General features: G+C 40.0%; 1 protein-coding gene across 1 annotated transcript; it reads right to left on the reverse strand.

Annotated features, from left to right (window-relative positions):
* Nucleotides 1–1,531: 1,531 nt before the first annotated feature.
* LOC139735227 (uncharacterized) lies at nt 1,532–13,718 on the reverse strand. Its single transcript, XM_071645983.1, has 4 exons — nt 13,304–13,718; nt 12,207–12,869; nt 8,201–8,377; nt 1,532–3,990 (listed from the first exon to the last, which is right to left on the reverse strand). Exons 1-4 carry the CDS (start codon nt 13,625–13,627, stop codon nt 2,425–2,427), a joined length of 2,730 nt encoding a protein of 909 aa, XP_071502084.1. The 5' UTR covers nt 13,628–13,718; the 3' UTR covers nt 1,532–2,424.
* Between the last annotated feature and the right edge of the window lie 11,002 nt (nt 13,719–24,720).

A 24,720-nucleotide genomic window follows, 5' to 3' on the forward strand; every position in this document is an offset into this window, starting at 1 on the left:
AGGTCATCTCCCATTAAAATATATGCATTGCCTACCATTAAGCAATAAAACATTTAACAAATAAAAAAAAAAATGGATACATGCCTGTGAGCCATAATACTGATAATACTTATCATAGTATGTACATAAAACACTAACAATTTACTTTTCCGATGTCTATGCTTTCAAACCAACTCCCTTCTCTTCAATATCCAAGACCAAACACAACACTTCTTCTGTCGCTATATCGTCATTGATGAGGTAACATATATCATGGAAGAGCAAGAGGATGGAGGGAGCGAATAAAAAGAAGACAAGAGAAAGGAGATACAGTGGACTCCCATTATAACGAGGTCCTCGGGACCGGCAGTTTACTTTCATTATATTCAAATTTCATTATAACAAAACAAATAAACAATAAAAATACATAGAGTGGATAACGTTGCGGTCCAAATTTTTACTTCGTTGTAACCGGAATTTCGTTGTAACCATGTTCGTTATAATGGGAGTGCACTATGATGAGAAGGACCACAGTGAGAGAGGAAAATTTGCTTGACCATGATGTAACAAAACATGGAAAGTGCAAAGACTTTACCAAAGGAAAGAGATCAGAGAGTAGACTCAACACAGAGATGAGAATGGTGGAAAACAACAACAACAACAACACCAGAGGGCTAATGTTAAAGGAATGAGATAACATCACACAGTTTTGGAAGAAAAGAGATAGCAAATGTACTAACATGTCTGACAAGAAAAGTATAATATGAAATATATAAGACACGTAATGTGAGAGAGACAAACAGCCACCAAGACTGACAATGTGGGACACATACGCACACAGACAGACGAGGGGACATATTTGGTGAGGGTATGAAAGACAGAGGAAGACAGAGAGAGAGAAAGACAAACAGACAAACAGACAGACAGACAGACACATATACCATAATCACTTTTACAGCTGTTCTGTGATATCGCCATTCAAGTTCTTTTTTATACACGAACCAAACTCTTAATACAGTACAAAACACCCACCGTAACACCAATATTACCTGTGAAAAGAAGAAGAAAAAAATCACAATTACTAGTGGTCTTTAAATACTGCTTGAGCACCATCACACAGAATTTCCCCCATACCTGACATTTATCTATCCTGTATCGTGATTGGCTGAAGTGAAGCCATCATTTGCTTTACTGACCAATCAAATCCATTCTTCTTCTTGTTTGATAGAAAGCAAAATGATTGATGGAAGACTGACTTTGTTACCCAAAACCTTGCATATGTGCATCCGAGCTCCAATAGCAAACTCTTTCCCACAATATACCACCATATATATCTACACTGTATATATTTTGTCTTTTAACACTTGGAAGTTGTGTATGAAAATAAATAAGTGAGCTGCTCTTGTTCTTCTCGCAGGTTCATAATTCTACTTTCAAAACATTACCAAAACTGCCTTACATCATGATACAGTACAAGTTGGTAGAGACCAAGACTGCACTATATGTATCACTTCTAACATTGACAGAACATGAGCAATTACATGCACATAATTCACTGATGCTAGTTAGCTTGATTCAGACAGTTATCCAAAACAAGAACACCGATACCCTTGCCTAACGATGGCAAAATCAAATCCAATGACTCTTCATCTGTATTCATCAGTGTTTTTCTGCTATTTTTAAACAAATGTGGAAAGGTTTGAAGTTGCTCATTGCCTTAAATAAAAGGGGCAACTAAAAAATTCAAGTTTGTGCTGAATGTGGTCCAAAAGTTGCGTACGGAAAAAAAAACACTGTTGTTAATGCCACACAACCGAACACTAATTTGCAGGTATGCCAAATGTATTATTCGTTTGCTGCTTTACCCATATCGCTGTCATTTTTACTTTTGTAATAATTCTCTACTTTACCATGTTCTGGTCAAGTAGACAACTTGCGAATCAGCATCATGCTTACCTTTATAACCAGGGTCACAAGGCTATTGTTTTAACACATAGTCCTCATTCTCAATGCCAGAATGTCAAATCAATATGATCACGATGGAGAACATGATTTTGGGGGAATCGTTCCACATGATATCAGTATCAAAAAGCAGACATGGAATCTCTTCTCCATCAGAACACACATCATTTTCACAAGGTTTATGTACCTGTATATAAGGTACAAAGACACTATAACATTTTGTTTTCTATATGCATCCTGCAACTTTGACCCTATGAAAGCTTGTCATCAACAGTTACTTCTCTAAGAGGCAGTGGAATTTTGACACAGAGAACATTTGTCATCTTTGACACTTGTCACCGATGATCCTCACATTTTACACTTGGAGGTAATCAGACTGTTCAGTCTGCTTAAAAGTCACTACGGAATGAGCATGATGTCCTACAACTCAAGGTAAGGTCTGCCGTGAGAGAAGCAAAAGTCCAGCTGTCATGTGACAGTCGGTCAGCACTGAATGACTTCCTCGCTGTCCAGCTCTTTGGTCAGCTGCTGGACTTCCTGTTCCAGTTTCTTGTTCTTCTGACACATCTGGACATAGTTGAGTTGCAGCTGCTTCTGGTAGGCAATCACCCGGTGCTTCTCCTCCTGCCAAATGCTCTGCTCGTGCCGGAACTCCGCCGCCTGCTTCTCGCGCTCCTCCCGCAGGGTCGCGACCTCTTGCCGAAGGTCCGCCACCTCCTGCTGGAGCTGGCTGACCTGCCGCGGGTCGGTGCGGTCAAACTTGGGCTTGTCCGGCATCGACGGCACCATGGAGGACATCTTGGACAGGTTCATGTGGCTGGCCGACAAGTTTTTCATGCCCAGGGCGACGCGGCTGAGCTTCTCCTTCAGCCGGCCGTTCTCTTCATGTAGAGACGTCACCTGGGATTCTAAGTGCTGCTTGGCAGCTCTTGCCCCAGACAACTCCCGGTCAAGGGATCCCGCCCGGCGACCATTCTCCGGGTTCTGTCGATGCACCCTGTCCAGCTTAACCTTCAGGGCAGTTAGTTCGGCATCACGCTCACCGAGCTTGTCCCGGATGTAGCTGATCTCGGCATTACGCTGGTGCAGCTTCTCCTGACAAGCCTTCAGCTCGGCTTCCTTCTTCTGCAGGATGGAGTTGGAGAGGGCAGCAGCGCTGTTCTTCTCCTGAGACTGCAGCAGCATCACCTGATGCCTGGCCTGCTTCAGCTCATGTTCCCGTTTCGCCAGCTTCGCCTGGAGCTCCTGTCGGTCCTGCTCCACCCTCCGCTGGGCGGGGCCGACTCTGGTTTCGATGCCGTTCCGCTCAACAAGCTTCCCGCGGTCGCGCACCCTCGTTTGAAGCCTCTTGACCTCGGCGTCCTTCTCCGCTATCCTCTTGTGCAGCCGAGCGGACTCCATGTCTTTCTCCGTCTGGAGCTGCTGCAGTTTTTCCACTGTCCTTTTGAGCTCATGCTCTATCACCTCTTGTGTCTTATTCACAGGGGAATTCCCTTCAACATCAGCAGTCTTTTTCTCCACTTTCTCCTCCTTGGAAGTGATTGTCTTGGTCAATTTCTCACTGACCTCCTTCAGATAAGCCACCTCACACCTCTCCTGTGCCAACTCCTGCTCCTTCTTTTTGATCAGCGCCCCCAATCTATCAATTTCATCGCCCTGGCTCTTAACTCGCAGCATCAGACTGTCCCTTTGGTCAATGGCTTTCTTCGCTTCGGCTTTCACCTGGGCCAACTCCGTTTCCTTCTTACTCAGCAGCTGCTGCTGTTCGTGGTGGCCTCGCTTGGTGGCCTGCAGCCGCACCTTGTCCAGCTCGATTTGTAAACGCTTCACGTTCTCCTTCTCATATTGGAGTCCATCCTTGCCCCGTTTGACCTCCCCCTCGAGCCTCTTGATCTCGTAGCGCTGGTTTGTGATCTCCTTCTGGCTCTCAGCTATCACCGCCTTCTGCTCCCCAGCGTCGTTCAGCTGGTCCCTGGCTTTGGAGAGTTCTTTCTGCAGGTCATCCACTTTGGCCTTCAGCTGCTTTCTGTCCTGCTCCAGTTTGTAAATCTGGAAAAGAAAACATGAAAGAAATTTGCAAGAAATTTGCACGACGTATTTACACAATAAATTGCAAATGCACCTTAGTTGTTACTCTATGATGCTTTACTCTACAAAGTATGTCAGTCATAATAAATCTATCTGCTTTTGTAATACTTTCTTGGAAGCTTTTTTTTTTTCTTGCTGAGAAATGCCAGAGGAGTCACAACTTCCAACTTAGTACAATTCCCAGCTTTTTAAAGGGACTGTACAGTACTGGTTGAGGTAGGGATTCATGTTTTGAACATTCCTAAGCGAGATAATGAAAAGCCTCTTATGAAATAATGAAAGAGCATGTAAGTTTAAGAAGGATTCAACGTTTATTTGATGAAAATTGGTTTTCAAATGGCTGAGATATCCAAAAAAGTGCTAATAATAAAAGGCGACATGCCACAACTTTATTGGGATCTCTTTGTTTCACCTTGTTTTTGGATATCCCAGCCATTTCAAAACCGATTTTCATCGAATAAACTTTTGATACCCCTTAGAACTGCATGCTCTTTGACATCTCATAGAGTGGTTTCTGAATATCTCACAAAACGTTAAAAGCTAAATCTACACCTCGACCAGAACTGTACACACCCTTTAAGCCCTCCCCCACTAAGAAATTGATTAATTTTTGTTGGGATTGTTGTACCATTACATAACTGATATATTATAAAAGAAGACTTCAAGTAAATGTAAATATAAGTATATCACTTATTAAAGAGTTCAAGAACATCAGAGGGTTCATATCCTGAACCCCCACCCCACACCAGAATGAGGCTGTGATACTAAACTTCAGGTCATTGCAAGAATTTGTGTATTTAGATTATCCTTTAACCTCTAGAAACATTGAAGAAGGCATCACCAACTTGTGTTGTTGTTTGTTTTTTTGTTTTTTTGTTTTTTTTTTCTTTCTGGCAAAATTCCACAGTCATATTTCATTAGCAGAAACTATAAAAAGACTGCAACCATTAAACTCAGACTGTTGTTCCAACATTGAAAAAAAAAATCCCCACAAACATGCCAGCACTAGGCAATAAGACATCTATCACTACTGATTTACGTCTAATAGACTCACTTTCCAGGCAACCATAAGTCTTAATCAGAAGCCCTGCAATACCGTCAAATCAGGTCACATGGTTTTATGATAATTTAATATCCTATCTCCCTTAATGCCCGATGCTGGCAAATTTGGACCGTCATACATCCAAGAACCAGATTAAGGCAGATGCTTATCAGATTTTAATGCATCTGGGTAAATTCATACTGCCGCCTAACAATTCTATCCAGTCTCTTCTCATAACCCTGGGGAAAATTGAATGCTAACTGTACGGGGGTAACTGGCAGTTGGTTACTCATGCACAATGTGCAACTTGAGGGAGTTTGGGAATTGGCACCTGCACAACTCTTGTATGCAACTGCCTCTTCTTTGGCTTCTCCTGGTATTGTATATTTTTACTATCAACCTTTTCAATACTAGTCCCACCCACACCTGGGCGAGCGCTGTGATGAAAACTATCATAATCCAGAGTGTAGAATTCACTACACATCCCCATCCCCTCTGTGTGTGATGATATAAAATCAACCGATTTTCAAAGATTGATTTTCCTAGTTAAAGAATATCTATGAAAATGAACTTATTGAAATAATGTCTTAGCACAGCATTTGACCTGGTATCAAAACCAAAGACTTTGAAATGGGTCATGAGACCTCTATTCATAAGCGAGGTAAACTTTTATGGGAAGAGTTGAGAAATTAGGTCTTAAAAATTGTCATTGCAAGAAAGGAGATCAGTTACAGCCGGATACTTTTCAAGCACAATCTACAAACCGAGTCTGATTACACACAGATAAAATCTGCACACTTGTTAATTTCTTTTCATGGTGATGTACCAGGTAATAAATATTGAATTGTTACTTGCTGCACTTTAAAGGGATGGTATAGTATTGGTTGAGGTGAGGATTCAGCTTTTAAGTTTTTGCAAGATACTTGGAAAGCACTTTATGAAATGTAAAAGAGCATACAATTCTAAGAGGATTTGACAGTTTATTTCATGAAAATCGGTTTTGAAATGGCCGAGATATAAAAAACAAGGTAAAACAAAGAGATCCTAATAAAAAGGTCCCACCTTTTATTAGGATTGCTTTGTTTTGGATATCTCAGCCACTTCGAAACCAATTTTAATCAAATAAACTTTGAATTCCTCTTAGAACTATATATGTTCTCTAATATTTCATAAGATGCTTCTCATCATCTCAAAAAATTATAATCAAAAGAAGTTGGCAACCTGAAGTCCCATCTCAACCAAAACTGGACCATCCCTTTAATAGATTCTTCGCCATTATGTACCATCAGAAGAAAACCTTTGCTCTAACATCACGTCATAACCATATCTCATAAAGTGATGAGGCTGACACCTTGAAACATTCACCGCTTGCTGCTAAATGTGAGACAAAGTGACACGCTAACCGCAATCCCTCTGGATTACTTAATTTTAGGGGGAAATTGAGCATAATTGCCAATGAGGAAGAGCGTGATCGGGTTCCATCACATGTGTTGCTAGACGTGGTGTGTTTTTGTCAAAAGAGAAAATTGTGATTATAACAAAGAGAAGTTCACATGATAGTTGAAGAGACAGGTAATCGAGACATACCCAATTGCTCATCGTGCAGGTGTATTAAGATCTACTTGTTTTATTTTACTGTTCAAAGACATTCAATTGAGCCTTCACCGGCCCTCTAGAAAGCTGACTTTGACTTGGTATTTGCTTACTGCATGTACTTTCTACCTCCCTCACATACAATTTAAATGGATAGTGTAGTATTGGTCGAGGTCAGGATTCAGCTTTGAACTTTTTGCGAGATACTTAGAAATCCCTTCATTTGATGTTAAAGAGCATACAACTCTAACAGTAAGTTTAATTGATGAAAATCAGTTTGAAATGGCTGAGATATCCAAAAACAAAGTAAAAGAAAGAGATCCTAATAAAAAGTGGGTCCCATCTTTTATTAGATTGCTTCATTTTGGATGTCTCAGCCATTTTAAAACCAATTTTCATCAAATAAACTTTGAATTCCTCTTAGAATTATATGCTCTTTCATTTTTCAAATAAGATTTCTCATCATCTTGAAATATAACCATGAAAAGAAGTTGGAAACCTGAAGCCCTGACGTAATTGAAACTGTACCATCCCTTTAAGGTCTGTTATTTCTTTTGAGGGTACTGATGTTGCATCATGTAAGTTCATCTTCAGTTTTCACTCATTTATGAGAAACCTGTGCATCAGTCTACACTCCTGTCATCCCCTCCCTTTTGTCCACAATGGATAAGGGGTGTAAAAGCTACAACTGGTCAGTATATTTCCCTACTTATCTCTAATTGTACATGTCTTCGACCAAGGTTTATAAGGTCTACGGTATACTGATTCAACAAGAATGTGAAACATACTTGAAAATGATCATAATGACAAAGATTTAATAGCAGCAATACTGAATAGCAAATAATAATAACAGCAACAATAATGATGATGATGATGGTAATAACAATAATATGAATTTTTTTGTCCTAGTGCTTGTTAAAAAATGATTCCAAGGACTTAAATAAAAAATAATAAGGAGAGGAAAAAGAAAAAGAAGATGAAGGGGAAGTTTTGTTGGCGGTAAGTGTTATTAGGAGTGTCATTGTATGTCACTTAATGTCGACATCTTCTCATTTGTTTCCAGTAGAGGTTAGCTCCAGATGATATACACTGTAAAAGCTGTTATTTTTGCAAGGGTTCAATTTTCGTAAAGTTTGGAAATCACTGTTGGGCCGCAAATTCAACAAGTGCAAATAGCCCCACCTAAACTTGATCGCATGAAATTTGCGGGGCAAAAATATCTATATGCTCTCTCTGTGGCATTTGGCGCTTTCTAAACTGGCATAAAACAGTGCCAATGGCTGGCCTGATATGGGCAAGCTAGTACAAGTGTATGTCTTATATTATGTGCATGCCTCCAATAGCCTCAGTGTCAAATTGCAGAAAACGACATCTCGCGAAAATGTCTGCGACTTCCTCATTCATGAAAATATCTATACGCGAAAATAAGAGCTTCTACAGTATTTACCGGATGCATGCTGGCACCTTTCCTTCTACTTCCAGTAAAGGGCTATTAGCCAGATGATATACCAGTACTCTCCCTACCATCCATCTCACCTCCTGCTGCTGAGCCCTGTGCTGGGACTGGTCTGCCTCCTTCTCGTGGTGGAGCTGTGCCTGGAGGCGCGTGATGCGCCCCTCAAACTCCCTCCTCTTGTCTTCCTGGACCTGGAAGATGGTCTGTTCGTTGACCTCCATGGTATCCCTCATGGCTACCAGCTGGTGCTTCATGTCCTGAGGGGGAGACAGACACAGACAACCATGAAACTCAGTGATGTCTTTAAGGTCCTATTTACCTTTGGGAGCATGTGTGTAGGTCTGCTGTATCACAAAACATCCTACCATATAAAATTTTTGCAACAAAGCCTAAAATATAAAAAGATATCAGTGTATTTCTCAATAAACCATAACTGTACACAATTTAGTCTGGAAAGATTTTTATTATAACTATTGTTCACATTTTGTGTATTTAGCAACATTAACATCAATTATATGGATTCAAATTTTTACAGTGGTTGTTTCCATCCCAAACTCACATTTTAGAACTATTTTAAAGCACTAATGATGGGTTTTTGTTTCATCTGCCAATGGTGAATTAGTTGTACGCCTTTAATGCTGCTGTATACACCACCAATTCAGCAAGTCTAATTTTTCACGAATCTTGACTTCCCGAAGATATCTTGGTAATGATCAAATTCATGATCGTGGAGTACAGTGGTAATAGATGCAGAAATCGGAAAGTGCACATCCATTGAAAGTCGGCGCGGCAAGACTTAAGCCCGCTAAACAGTATTATCACGCACCTTGCTCATGTCCTGTGTGTGCATATGCATGAAAGTCACGTTCATGTTGGGATCTGAGTTTATATTTTCGCATGTTGTTATATTTACAAATAGCATCGACACATGCAAACTGGGAAAATAAATTCCCCTTGAAACATATGGTAAACAATATCTACCGACACCGAGGGTTCAAAGAACATGATATACCGGTACATAGAATACTGCATTGATGACATGATTTCACATTATGTGTCATTCACCATTTTTTCTAATGAATTCTTGAACTTGCATGTTACAAATACACAATATTACTTCCAACATGATATTTGCTTTGTCTTACACTATTCTAGACTATCGGTATATATACATTCTGCATGTATAATTAGCTTCTGTGAATTTCTAATTCACCCAAGCTGTCAACTTCAGTGAAATAGTACATCACAGAGCAACTGGTATATAGTGCACTCAAAACCACGCACTATTGATGTAATATTGCCTGAAGATTGCAACCACATCAGGGAGATACAGAATACACGTCTATACTCCTTGCATTATACAGCAGAGCTTTGCAGGATTGAGATGGTAGCTGCACCATGAAGAAATATAACACACCACAGAAAAATAGATTCCCAACAAGAACTTAACAATCATGCTCTCAATAAAAGCCGGAGTGACCATGAATTTTCAAGATAGCATTTCACTCACGGACATTCCATATCTACTAAAAAGCCGATAAAGAAAGACAACTGTTTCTTTTACTATTCTGCATTCATTTTTATAATATGGCCTCATAAAATAGCAAAATTGTTGATTGTTTCCTCACACAGCCTTGCAGTTTGAACTACAAAAGTAATCTCTTTTCATTCCAAACCTTTCAGTGAATTCACTGGATGAATAAAGATTAAAAAAGATAATTTACCTTCTGCGGCAAACGGGCAGTCCACACCAAGAATGCACAAATCCTCCCAACAAAACGATTATGGGTCTACTTTAATTTGTGTCCCTACTATCATCCTCTGAGGGAAAAATATAACTGAAATATCGAGGAAGTCCCGAATATATACCCGGCTATCAAATGGAAGCACGCTCTCTTGGCTTCACCTTGTGCCAGAGGAAGCCACAACATTCCGAGGTGCAGAGAAATATAAGCCAGAGTCTTTTCAGTACCATCCAACCCATCCCATCCAAGCATGCTGTGATTCATCTAATGAGACTAACGAGAACTTGGTTTCATATTACGCCGAAATACAATTATGTACAAAGGAACCCTCCTTACTTCTCAGCAAAAACAAAAACACAAAAAACAACTTCAACAGAGGTAACTGACACTGTGAGATCATCTTTTTGTTTGCAAGACATGAGTATTGTGTTTCTTTTATGAAAGGCATGTATACACCCATATCACAAAACAATAATGTATTCTAGTCCCTATACTGCATACATGTATATCAAGTGCCTACGACACAATCCAATTTCAAGAAAGGCATGTGGGCTTTGAGGTAACAAAATGTATGGCATTGTGTCTCGCGCTACTTTCATTCTTTCTTTATATTCCCTCCTTTTCGATATTCCTTAACCAAATTTCAGAGTTGTAGGTTTTTTTTTTTTTTTTTGTGGTCATTCCAATGTACACTTTGTAAACATCAATTGGCATTATCACAATTTTTGTGGCATTAATGTCTAACTACACTTCTGAAGAATAGAAGTAAATGTCTGTGCAATTTGTCCATACACGTTCTGTAATCTGTATTGGGCAACCTCTGATTTCATGCACAAACTGCTTTCCAGGAATCTTTGAACATTTCGGTTGCAACGTAGAGGTGTTATGTAACAATGACAAGATTGAAGGATACACCTCAGACGGATTGAAACATGTGGCAAGAAATTGATAACATTTACAAATTTCCCGGTTCCAAATCCCGACAGGCAACGAACGGCAGACATATCAATTGGTTGCCTGGACCATCATAAGAGGAAGTAGGCACAGGACTAGTTTAAGAGACCAGTTTCCTTGACGACCGCTGACAAGGTCACACTAAACGATGTGGAATGTGATGCAAGGGCCATCCTAAATACACCTAATTAATGTGAAGTTCCAACATGAGAAAGCTTTTTGAGGGGCAATCGGTGACTAAGTACGCTCGGGTCGTGGCTGGTGAGATAACGCCAGTTGCTCCCTATAAACATCACATCACAATCGCAGATATATGACATTGGGATTGTTATTGGGGTGGGGGGGGGGAGGGTATGATAACCTTTCTGGAACTGAAGACAGAAAGGCGACAAACAAATATGCCTGCTATGTCCCCTATCATCCTCCTATCAATATTAGTCATGACATTTGGTATGGTATTCCAGATTTCAGCCAGCTTTTTCTCGAAGAAATAAATAAAGAAAAGAAATAAGAAGTTGGCACAGGTACTTTGGGTTGTGCAGAATGCCAGTCGATGCCTTCTGCAGAACAGAAAGTCTGCTTTGATAAAGATAAGATGATATACTAAAGACTTTACGCAGTCCCACGCCTCATGCTTGCCTGCCTCATTCTCTTTGCATCACTTCATGTTACAAGTATGCAATTACAGGAAGCCTTATACTCATGGAGATTGGTGTCCCCCCCCCCCCCCAATTTTACGTCTTGTCTTGCAGAAACATCCTATGGTATCAATAAGTTCATTACTGTTTGTATAACTCTATAATGCAACCCTATGGCCTCTTGCTCATTAGTACATCAAATAGGGTTAAGGAGTATATTCCTACATAAAAACAAGACACTGTAAAACACACAGTACTTTGTAGAGTACGTGGATAGACCAAGCTGAGACACTGCAAAGCAGTAACTTGCGCTGCACCAAGTGGCAGCATACATTGCCATTTTTAGACTGTAGTGCATTCTCCATAACTAAAGCCTGGGATAACTCCACAGCAATCGAGAAAGTGAATGATCATATTCTGGTTTCAGTTGAGTGAGAAGATGTGTCAACTTAAATTTTGAATCATGGCTGCATATTGAAATATGAGCTTTTATAAAGTACATTGAGACTCTACTTTTGTCCTATCCAAAAGGTATTACGTTTCCTCAACAAACCCCTATATCAAATTTCTTCTCAAACTGATATATGACACCAGATTAGTGTGAGTGGACCTTAAGCTCACATTACCTACAGGTTTAAAGGAGAAGTATTGAGTACTTGATGCAAACTTACAAAGTCATACACACTAAGTTGATCAAATTACAAGAAATGCTTCTCATACACAAACTACGTGGCAACACTTGATATTACCTGAACCTTATTCCGAAGAATCCTATTTTCCTCCACCAAGTTGGATTCTTCTGTGACTGAGGACACTGATGAAGGGGTGTAGACCTGCTCCTCTGCACTGCCATTGCTCCTTTGGCTTGACGAAAGATTTGGTTGACTGCCCTGCCTCATCTCTAGACAATGATTGGCCTGTAGGGGGCGGTGTTCGGGGTACACAGAATGGCTCTGGCTACGATGGCGCCCACTGGAGATCTTGCCAGGCACGGTGCCCGTAGCCTGAAAGTTGGCCCAGCCGCGGTTTAGGAAGTTCAGGGACTGGGCCTGATTGAGTTTCTGGTGGAGGGCAGCCCGCGCATCCCCATGGTGGCCCCCAGATCCGGAGCCAGACAATGAGTGGTGGTGATGGCTGTTGCCGGTGCTGTGGCCGTTCAAGCGGTACGGCTGCTGCACCGGTGAGATGTCCTGCAGAGACATCGTCTTCGTCGGCGGCTTCCCGAAGTGGTTGCCGGCGGAGAAGCCATGGTTGTTGTTGGTCATGAGGATGTCTGGAGGATGAGCGTAGGTTGCCATGGTATCGGATAATGACGGAGACTGGGAAGAGCTATGTTTATAAGTCTCTGTTGGGGAAGTGTTGGGTGATGCAAATCTCACTGCGATTGGTCGAATGAGCTTCTTTTCTTTTGTCTGTACAAAGAGAAGAAGAAGAGTATGCAGGCTTGATTTGAAGCTCTACAAAATTCATTTTCAACATGACAAAAATCCTGTCTTCATCATGATCATAAAAATTAACCATTGACCAAATAACCCCAAAAATGATGGTTACAGAGACTTCAAAAATCAGTTCTTTCATGCCTGATACATTCTTACTAGCTTACAGATGGACTAGTTCCACTGCATGTTAAATCAGCCTCAGCCCTGAAAGAGAGAGAAAAACTGCTTAATGTAAAATCCACATTTGACTTTTTTCTTTGTCTTAAAAGGCACGTCTGGACTTCGTATTTCATTGAATCGCATCTCCATAACTGAACATCATGGCAAGCCTTACTGAGAAAGCATTACAGTAAATTTTTCGACAACACTACATGCAGAAGCAGACAAATCTTGGTTAAGCCAATCACCTTCTCAAGTTTCCCGCTGACGGGGGCCAGCTTTGGCGGACCGACTGACATCATCGACTCTGCATCGTCATCGTTCAGAACGGCAGACTCCTCGAACACGGAGCTGTTGCTGTTGGTGGTGGTGTCGCTGAAATGGGAGCTGCCACCTCGGTACCCACTGTCGGCCAAGAGACTGCTGGTACTGCCCATAGTGCCATTGCTGACGGTGGTTGGTGATGCGTCGCCGGGGGCAACCAGGGAAGAGCCAGATGGGATGTGGATGAGGGAAGCCTGGTGGAGACCGTAGGATGAAGTGGAGGATGTCACCATACCACAGGATGCCATCCTAGTCCCAAGCTCCACCAGCCATGGGGGACTCTCTAAACCCGCCCTAACTGATTTCCTGCAGAAGGGACACAATGTGATTAGAGAAGATTCAAACATTTAGCACTGGTTCACATCAGTATCTTTTACATCATTATAAATCTAGCAGAAGAGGAAATGAAGTGAATACATGTATTGATATATGGTCACCTACAAGGAAGTCATTCTCCATGCTTGCCTGAAATTACTGCCTGTCAATTAATGAAATTGTTCTCTCAACAAAAGGCAAAAGTTTAAAAGTATTGATGCTCTCCTGCTCACTGTAGAGCTAATGCATATAATAGCTACACAAATATAGCCACTAAACTTTATTGACACTAATTTCTTAGATATTGAGGAAAAGTCAAGACATCTATTTTTGTCCAGTCTCCATTTCAGCACTTGATGACAGACAAAGCTTACCATTCAACAAAATTTCTGCAAACAAGTGATTTCGATGGAAAATAACAAATAGAACCGCTCAAATCCCATTGTGACTCCTCAGGAATGACAAAGACTCCCTAGGGATTATACGTTCACATTACATCTCTCAAAACAAATGTCAGTTACGGTGTATCTGACAATGGCAGGATTGCAGGAGAAACAGAATGCAGGAGCTATGCATGCTCTTGTTCAATGCCACCCCCCAAACCAGGAGATCAATCTCCCTAGGATACGAGGCAACATCCCGCATGGCATTCCACGGAAACCTCTTTTTGGTTTGTTGATCAAAGGAAGGACTAAAGCACACATCAGCCCAGTGCTCCGGCACGATCCACAAATACTGTTAAATTGATGAGCGGCGTTGCAGCCTCAGAGCTAGATACCGTGAAGGATCATTCTTCTATCACCTCCCGCTTGGGCACTTTCACCAGAAAGACAATGAGATACGCTCTAAATGTCACTAGAATATGGGATGAGCTGAAACGAAAGATGACATACTTTGCTACACACCGTACACACAGTAATTTCATGCCTAATTAGTTAAATGAAAGTGAGGCTCAGAATATATACAGGGTTCTCGCCAGGAATTTCTTCACGCTTGTCGGCATTTATGCGCGCTGTTCTGGGGGTGGGTACGGGAGGGGGGGTTCCCCCTCCCGCGCGAAGCGCGGAAGCCTTCGCTAATGCTCAATACAACACAGATAAATCGCCGCTAAAATGCCACTAAATGCGACATTTTCACGGAGATGTAATGAACGTTGTGAGGGGCATATTCTCACAGAAACAATGCAGAAACTCCATACCTTTTGTTAGCGGCAGTTCCTAAATAATAAATGAAAGAGAAGTAGGTGCCGGTGGTGGAGGTTCCGAATTCTTTTAGGCCTTTCCTGTTTCACTGTTGCAATAATTAGCCGCCTCTGCATCGCAACAACGCGCGCCGTGTTGCTTTCTCGCCGTCTGCTCGACCACGTGGTAGGCCTATTGCATGCAGATGCGCGAGAAGCGATCGAGAACTTTCGGGACATCGTTGCACTTTCCTTTCTGGGTATACTGCGGTAGTTTGGCCGTGACATCAAAGAGATATCATACAAAAATGTAATGATGGTCATTATTCCGAAGGTTTGTTTAAACATAAAATGAAACGATTCATTACTGAGTACCTCGAAGGTTTGTGATCGAAAACAACAACAACACCAAAGGTCGGTACTACAGATGAATGTTCAAAATAAAACTGATGTCGTTCGAAGATTAACAAGCATTTTTTCTTTATTATTTTCCGATCAACGAACCTTCAGAAAGGAATCTATCATCTATCATCGTTATTCAGAATAACAAACCTTCTGAATAAGAAAACACCCTTTTAGGGCCGTTGTTGTATTCCGAAATTATACTGGCAGAACATTCGAAATAACAAAACTGATTTCGTTTGGATATAAACGAATATTTTCTCCTTTATAATTTTTCTATTAACAATCATTCAGAATTAAGAATGTAGAGTATTATTTTGCCATTATTCTTTCGGAGTAACGAACCCTGAGGGTAAGAAAACTGTAACCGTTTTCATTTCTTCTTTATCGTTTTCCGGTTAACGATCGTTCAGAATTAAGAATCTAAAGTATTTTATCATTATTCTTTCGCAGTAACGAACCTTCAGAGTAAAAGAAAACTGTAACCGTTTTGGGGCCGTTGTTTTATTCTGAAATTTCACTGACGGAAACGTTCGAAATAACAAAACTGATTTCGTTGTGAAATGAACGGACATTTTTTAAAATCATTTTTGGATCAACGAACCTTCAGAATAAGGAATATAGCATTATTTTTTCATTGATCTGTCAGAGTAACGAACCCTAAGAGTAAGAAAAGTGCAACTGTTTTGGGGGCAGTTTTATTCCAAATTTCACTGGCAAATCGTTCGAAAGAGTAAGAAAAGTGCAACTGTTTTGGGGGCAGTTTTATTCCAAATTTCACTGGCAAAACGTTCGAAATGACGCACTGATTTCGTTTTGAAATTTACGGACATTTTTCTTTATTCAATTTTCGGTTAACGAACCTTCAGAATAAAGAATCTATTGTTATTTCCTCATTACTACTTCTGTCGGAATAACAGACCCTTATAGAGTACGAAAACACGCTGTTTTGTGCCGTCGTTTTATTCCGAAATTTCACTGACAGAAACGTTCGAAATAACAAAACTGATTTCGTTGTGAAATGAACGGACATTTTTTCTTAATCATTTTTTTGGATTAACGAACCTTCAGAATAGGGAATCTAGCATTATTTTATCATTAATCTGTCGGAGTAACGAACCCTCAGAGTAAGAAAACTGCAACTGTTTTGGGGCAGTCGTTTTATTCCAAAATTTCACTGGCAAAACGTTTGAAATGACGCACTGATTTCGTTTTGAAATTTACGGACATTTTTCTTTATTCAATTTTCGGTTAACGAACCTTCAGAATAAAGAATCTACAATTTATTATTTCATCATTACTACTTCTGTCGGAATAACAGACCCTTAGAGTACGAAAACACGCTGTTTTGTACCGTCGTTTTATTCCGAAATTTCACTGGCAGAACGTTCGAAATAACAAAACTGATTTCGTCGTGAACTGAACGGACATTTTTTCTTAATCATTTTTGGATTAACGAACCTTCAGAATAAAGAATCTAGCATCATTTTATCATTAATCTGTCGGAGTAACGAAAAAAAAATGAATCTTGGTGGCTATAACTGATGCTGGTGTAGAGAAAAACAAAGACAGCTCGCTCAAAAGATGCTTCCTTCTTTCACTTTGTTCAGTTTATTTTCTCCCCAGTCATTCCTATCGTTCTCCTCCCATGAACCCCTGCCATGCAGGGACGATGAACAAAACAAAATGTTACCGATGCTGCAATGAAAAAAAAGAAGAAAGAAACACGTCCTCAAAACAAATTATCTACACTTTTCAAGTTGAACAAATTGATGTTCGTAATGAAGAATAAAAAAAAAAGCACGACCTCAAGCAGTGGGGAAACTTGATATCATGGCTTGTGGAAATTTCCATGAAATTTCCACGAAAGCCAGGTGTCAGATAAAGAATGTCGCGCGTACTGCCACCTTGCTTCAGTGGTCGTAAACAGCGTGTACATAGCATGTAAACCAACTGGGAACATTGATGAATGATCATCATTTATTTTCTGCCCGTGAAGGCCCCCTCACCCACCTTTTAACAAACCAAGCCAGAAGCACGTGGAGCATTACGTATACGTTGAACTTGAAAGACCATCATGACAGAATTACTATAAATTTCGGCCCGGAGAAGGAAAATGGAATATTCACGAATGACGTTTACAAATCCGTAGAAATTGAAAAGGTTAAAATGGAACGCATGGCTTTTTAGATTTAAAAAAAAAATAACCCATTGAAACTACCAAAAACTAAATAACAATTTGCATTTGCTTACTCCATCGCACGTTCTTTTTTCTCTTCTTTTTTTAACGAAAAATGGAGTTAATTTTCTCTCTGCGGCAAAGCTTTGAACGCATCTAATTTTGCGTCATTGCCGATGGCCAGCTTCCTAAAGAATTGATACGAATCCTTTCAAATATACGAAACAAAGTCTAAAGATCCTGGATCCTGGCGGTGAATTTCGGTGGTATTATAAATCCTGCTCACTATCAAAATTTAATCATCTGTTCCTTGCGCCATTTTACCAACCAACTGTTCCTGAAAATTTCATCCTAATCTATTCCCAAATTTTGACTTATTTTGCGAATAGAGAGACAGACAGGCAGACAAACTAACAAACAAACCAAAGCAGCCAAAAAAAAAAAATACAACCTTTGGCGGTGGGGGGCATGCATTTCATATCGTTTGTTTTTGCGTAACCCGACAACAAGCGTGACAACAAGCGAGCACGTGTCAACCTTCCTCAGCCTCCTTCGGCCTCCGACCCTCTCTTTCCGTCCTCTCTCTATCTCTCCCTCTCACAAAGTATTATACACTGTACCGTTGTACACGCAGGCGGCTAGGTATACACGTACCAGTAAGTGGCCGGCTGGGTGCTTGTGCATGTGTGTGTGGATCCCAAATCAGAGCGCATGTGAGTGAGCAAGTGTGTGATGTGGTGTGTATCAGCAGGGAGGTGAGACCTCCCTGGTATCAGCTAGTACGTCGCTCTGTTGAGCCGCGTTGTTGTGATCGGTGCGGTGACTGCGTGGGTAAATTTTTGCGCTTGTTTAAGTATGTAAACTGCTGCTGCTTTCAACATCTAGCTTCTTTTCTAGCCAGATAACAAAAACTGAAAAAGGCGAGAAATTGGTCCGAACTTAGCTCGTCAAGCAAGTTACCCTTGTCGGCAAGTTCACGCGTGGTGTTACCCTTGTCGGCAAGTTTTACCCTTGTCGGCAATTGCTTCTTCAAACCGCACGCTTGTCGGGGCCGACAAGGGTGATATACGCTGGCGAGATCCCTGATATATGCAAAGATATGAAGACAACTGACAAAAAGTCCAATCCACAATATCGACCGTTCATCAACAAAATCACCATGAGGGTTTAACCTTTGATATATCTACCACTAGCACCCTTGTGGGGGTAGGCATAAAAATAATTAGAACACTCAATTGGAATTTTGTCATTATGATATTTTTTGTGACCTCGGGAAGTAGCTTGTTCCAAGCAATACCATTTTAAAGGGACAGTACAGTTGTGCTAGAGAGGGGGATTCAGGCTTTTTGCGATTTCATAGAAACCATTTAATATCCAAGAGGACACAATTCTAACAGGATATAAAACTTTATTTGATTAAAATTGTGTTGAAATGGCTAAGATATCCAAGAATAAAGTAAAACAAAGTTGTCCTAATAAAAGGTGGGTCCCACCTTTTATTAGGACCTCTTTGTTTTTGAATATCTCAGCCTTTTGAAAACCAAATTTCATCTATTTAACTTTTAATTCCTCTCAGAATTGTATGCTCTTTGCTATTTCATAAAAGTGGTTTTTAATTATCTTGCAAAAAGTTAAAAACCTGAGTGAATCTCCATCTCAACCAACACTACACCATCCCTTTAAATGTGAAGAGTTGAAATGCACATCTAATATGCTTTGACACAGGGGACACTGCAATTAAGTCCTATCGATGTATTAAAATGATAATATAATGTACGTGTACATGAAATGGCACAGACTAATAAGACATCTGAAGTTCAATTTTGGCTGACCTGGTTTAATGAAATGTCCATTGACTCTCAAGATGCAATTTGCATTTTATATTTTGTAGATCGTCTTCCTCATGACAGACACACTTGAGAATTTCGAGACAAATGTTCCATAATGATAGGTTTTCAGGATTTGATAAATGCAGATAAAACACATTTGTCTGACTTTCAAACAAGTCTACAACCCACTTTCCTACATTAGAATAGAAGATATATTAAAAAAAAATCATGCATCAAATGTTTTATAAAATGCATTATGCATTACTATGAGTGATAGAACAGAATGAGGAGGCATCTTGACACTGCGAGTCTTGAATTTTGGGAGGCCTTTCATGAAGCATTTTGTTACTATTTTTTTCTTCTTCTGACAAACTGTGTAATCCTTGTATCTGATTGCCTGAGAGCAAATTTGTTAGAAAACATATCTGACAAAATCCTCCATGAAATGCCCCTCTGATAGAACATTAATGTTGATCACATCTTCATGAGCTACAAGAGATATGAGAGCATGAAGCCCTTGTATTCCAATTGCAGCTGTCATTTTCTAAATGGCAACTATGATCATCATTCTACTTTCACAGATATTGTAACATGTTTCCTCTGATTATGACTATGAAATTGTTTTATCTTAGCAACATTTTTACATGATTCTCAATATAAGGTAGCTTTCAACACCTCACTTGAGAATGCATTTAGAGTGCTGATTTTCTTTCACAGCACTGGTTCACACTTGTTTAACCAAACAACTGGGTGGGGCCATAAAATACCTAAAGCCGATGATTGATAATGTCATGGAAGGCATAAACACACATATATCCCAATGTTATATTAGGTAGTCAACCTTAAATACACAGTGGGAAGAAACATAACAAGCACAAACCTAGCCCTTTCTCCACCTGCCATCAGACCAAGTGGTCTATTTACGAGTAGAGATATCAAGATACATCATAAGGCACATTATCCTTTATCATTCTGGCTGATGGGGTAACCATGTACCATAAATGACAAGGTCACACAAACAAATCATGTGGGAGAAGGAATTAGACTCCAATAACATGGATTCATCTGGGATGGCTGAAATCATAATGGCTTTAACTTCAATTGCTTTACTTCTATATTTACATACCCCTCCTTTATAAACCCAGGTCAATCCAGTGTCCGTTTACTAGGGGCCACCACCGCTTCGCATGTTACCACCCACACTTTATGGTCACGTCAAATCTGACCCCACCTGTGCTACATGTACGTAGGTGAGAAGAACAGATTGAGACCCTGGACTTTGTGTAATGTTCTCACTTGTTAGTGAGACACACTATTCTCTCAATTTACAATGTGTTATATTGACTAACTGGGCCTTGGCAAAATTGTCACCAAATACTGTAAAACATGATATATTTGCGGCACGAAATTTTCGCGAATTGGAGCCAATGGCCTTTTTTGTGGCAAGAAATTTTCGCGAATTGCCACTTGCGTTCAATGCATATAGTGTAGATAAGAAATTTCGCGTGCATTTTAATTTCGCGAACCTTGGCGCTCGCGAAATTCGCGAAATTAAAATGCACATGAAAATTCTTCGTTTTACAGTAGTCTCATCAGAGGATACTACCATTCTAATGTGTTCATTTCGCATTACGCTATACGGCAAGACGATAGTAAACTTTCATTTTTCCAGTCTTCTTTACTTTCTATTACAGTGGTGACCACTGGACTTTTAGAACCCAGTACAACATCAAACTGCTGGGTAATTGTATTCACAACAATTAAATCAAGTTGTACAAAAAAAAAAGTTCATTGAGGAACTGACATGCAGCATGGGTGAAGATAAATATGTAACTAGTCATATGATAATGATAGATTTAAAGTGACAGTCATGTGATGTACCTCAGTATTGAATTTAGGTTCTATTAAAGGACACTTTTAGGAGTTTTCCCTCATACCAAGCCTCGCCTTTTGTCAGACAGAATCCAAGAACTACATAAACCATGGGCAAATATTGAAATTGATGGACACAGATGTGTTCCAAAGAAGAGTCATCAAAATATCTGATGACTATAAAAAAAAAGAACAAAGGAAAAATGCAAAGACATACTTTGGCAGTTATTGCAATGGATAATGTATGACCCTTTTAGAGGCACCATAGCCAATATATATTCCTGATTCATTCCCAAACCTATGGGGTCCCTCAAGTCAGCTCGCATTAACCGACAGCCTGTGAGAGCTACTGTCTGTGTGTGGTCCATTAAGCTACGATAATTTTCCATTTCACTGTTGCTTTTGAACTTTGACAAGGCCGCAGAATGTGCAATGCCATTGCCTGCCACATGAAGTCTTAGATAAGGAACTTGACCTTGGATTCAGCACTCCGGCAAATGCTGCATCATGAAATCCACACAAGAAATCTACTAAGGCATCAAACCAATTTTTCATGATCGCTTTATCCACACTCTTATACATGGCAACGTATTGATTGAAATTTGGGTGTGAAGATTCAAGAGATGGGCTACATTGTGCAGGAAAATAGTATATCACATGAAATATAGACAGCATATTTTTCTGTCCTACATCAATAAATCAGTCCAGATGGCTGGACGTAAGGTTAGATGTGTCTCAGAACATAGGATGGAATACGTGACTAGAATACCCACGCCTGTCGGTGAGGTAAGTGACACACAGTGTACAGGAGCCTATGGGTCACAGGAAAACCGCTTCTTCATTCAGCTGGAATAACACCGACTCAAAAAATCCACAACATGATGGAATTGAGAGAAAATTTAAGAAGACATAACCAATCAAAGAGAGGATGACAAGGCTTGGTTCAACGCTTGCAGTAATGGTTTTCTTTTTCATTCTTGGTGGCATATGTTGCAAGCAAACGGTGACGTCTACAGGAGGTGTGAGTTGAGAGGGGCTTTAATGTCCCTTTTGCAATCCAGAAAATTAGATTCTTTTCATAAGCTGGTGTATTGCAAAGGTAGGAAATTCAGACCTTTCCTCAGAATATTACAACTAGAAACTTCTTAAAGATGAAGGGGGAAACAATACCCCCCGGTACTAAAGATTTCTACTTGATTTAAATAAGGATCCCCCCCCAAAAAAACAAAAAAAAACAAAAACAAAAACAAAAACAAAAACAAAAAACCTAAAAAATCCAACTGTTATTCTCAATAAAGGTGTGAGAGCTGTGAGGTAGTAATTCTGGCCACCCCTGTTATCAGGGACAGACCTAGATGAAAACTGGTATGATGATGATAATGACGATGATGATGATTCTCAGTACCAAAGGGGAATGGTACTTTACATTACTGTATGATTTCATACACGATGTTGGGAGACATTATTCTTCAATAATGCATAATTTTGTGACATTTGCAAAAGGGACATATGACCTTTTTAAAGCACTAAGTTTTCAGAAACAATACATCAAAATTGTGTAAGTGTGCTTTAGGGTCATACATCAAGCAGGGCTCGATACTAACTTTTTCCTCTAGTGGCCCATTTGAGGCATTAAAATCTTAAAATTCTGAAATTTTTAGGGCCCCCCCCCCCCCCAAAAAAAAAAAAAAAAAAATGTAGTGGCCTGAAATACAAAGAAACATAACAATCAATTTAGATCTGAAATGCCCAATTGGGCCACCAAAAGACAGCCTTTTGGGAAATTTGGTGGCTCGGCATCAATATTCAGTGGCTCCGGACAACCTGACCAACACTAATTGTAGAACCCTGTGAAGGTCCAATACCTCAAACAAGTACTTATCTAACAATCCACTTGAACACAATATTCCAGTAATTTGGTACAAATATAATTTCTTACTGCTGCTCAAAATTTGCTCACTAACTCAAGGCTCACTGAAAAGCTCAACTGACAAAGTTAATGGCCTGAATGGGTGAATGCTTTTAACAAGTCATGAAAGGGCTGGCATACACTAACATGTATCAATTATTATTTAGACGTGCAGAACTTGCACAGGGTTCATGCCGATGTGTCGCAGGTACAAAATTTGAAGTCTAAAAGTGCAGGTAAACATATTGAAATTCAATTCTCTGTTAAAATGCTGTGTCGGGCTTCAAAACACCTAGTCGAGTCATCTCTGAAGAAAGCACTGCCTTGTTTACTTCTAAATCTTATTATATCATCCAAATCCTTTACTAGTTCAGCCACAAATACCACATTATCGACAGAGGCAATATCAATAGCAATGCCATTGAAATATGACAAGGCATAAATGGCTACCTGCCAACTTTTCACCTTCGTCAAAAATGTGAACACCACTACCACAATCATTTCCCTAATGTGCTGGAACAGAGCTATTCTTCTGCCCAGACAATGCAGGCAATTGAATGAAGAGTTGAAAATAGACAAGAATTCTGCCAACCATGGAATCTACACTTTATATCCTGCTTTCGGGGGTGAATTCATGTCATAATAAACACAATGCACCCATAAATTTCACCTCTTTAAGGGTTATTTTCCGGACACACCAAGCAACTGCCAACATTATGCAGGCACAGATGATGCATAACAACATGGTTTGGTAATCCATCAAAGAGCATAATGGTATCATGTTATCTTGAAGAAACATGATCTATATGATTGTAGTCACAAAGCAGTCAATTTTGCATCTTTCACATTTAAAATGTTCCTATCTGCTTGTTGGATGGACTGAACAGTCTCAGACTGCGTTTATAAACTATCCCATGTTTGAAATTCATTTCAATACCCACTATCAAGACACGTCTGCAAACACCTTTCAGATCACTTTTCTCGAGCTGCAGTGTTGATCAACTCTCTTGTGGGTTGACTGGGAGGCCTTGTCACTGCACATCTCTATTGCGGAGTTTGATTCGAGGAGTGGAGATGTGCAGTTTGCAGTGGTTGGCGCACGCAGGTCCAAGCTATTAACACATTTCAAATTGATTGCATTTATCAACTCTACAGAGATGTGTTTCTGGCTCAAAAGTGTTTGTGATTGCACTTTTTTCATTTTGCAATCATCAAGTGCCTAAAACTCCCTGAAAGTTGTTTGGAAAACTTTAATTCTGTGCATTTGAAAGGTGTGTCGATAAACGCACTCTAAGACTCTGCACAAGTCATGTTTGGGCAACCTAAGTGATACAAGCATGAGATACTGTAAAACGAGGAATGTTTGCATGCATTCTAATTTTGCGAATTTTGCAAGAGCCAACTTCTTGAAATTAAAATGCACACAAAAGTTCTTGTCTACACTACATGCACCGAATGCCAGAGGCAATTCACAAAAATTTCATGCCTTGAAAAGGTCATCGCTCCAATTCGCGAAAAAATTTTATGCCGCGAATATATCGTCGGCTGAGAATGATAAAGGCGTTAAGTTGCCACTAAACTCATAGTGTTCACGACCACTTAACGCCCTTCTCATTCTCAACAGACGATATCATGTTTTACAGTACTTTCAAGGC

The sequence above is a fragment of the Diadema antillarum genome, unplaced genomic scaffold, assembly GCF_040938485.1.
Source record: "Diadema antillarum isolate AM-2024a unplaced genomic scaffold, OU_Dant_1.0 seq00000566_RagTag, whole genome shotgun sequence".
NCBI lineage: Eukaryota > Metazoa > Echinodermata > Echinoidea > Diadematoida > Diadematidae > Diadema > Diadema antillarum.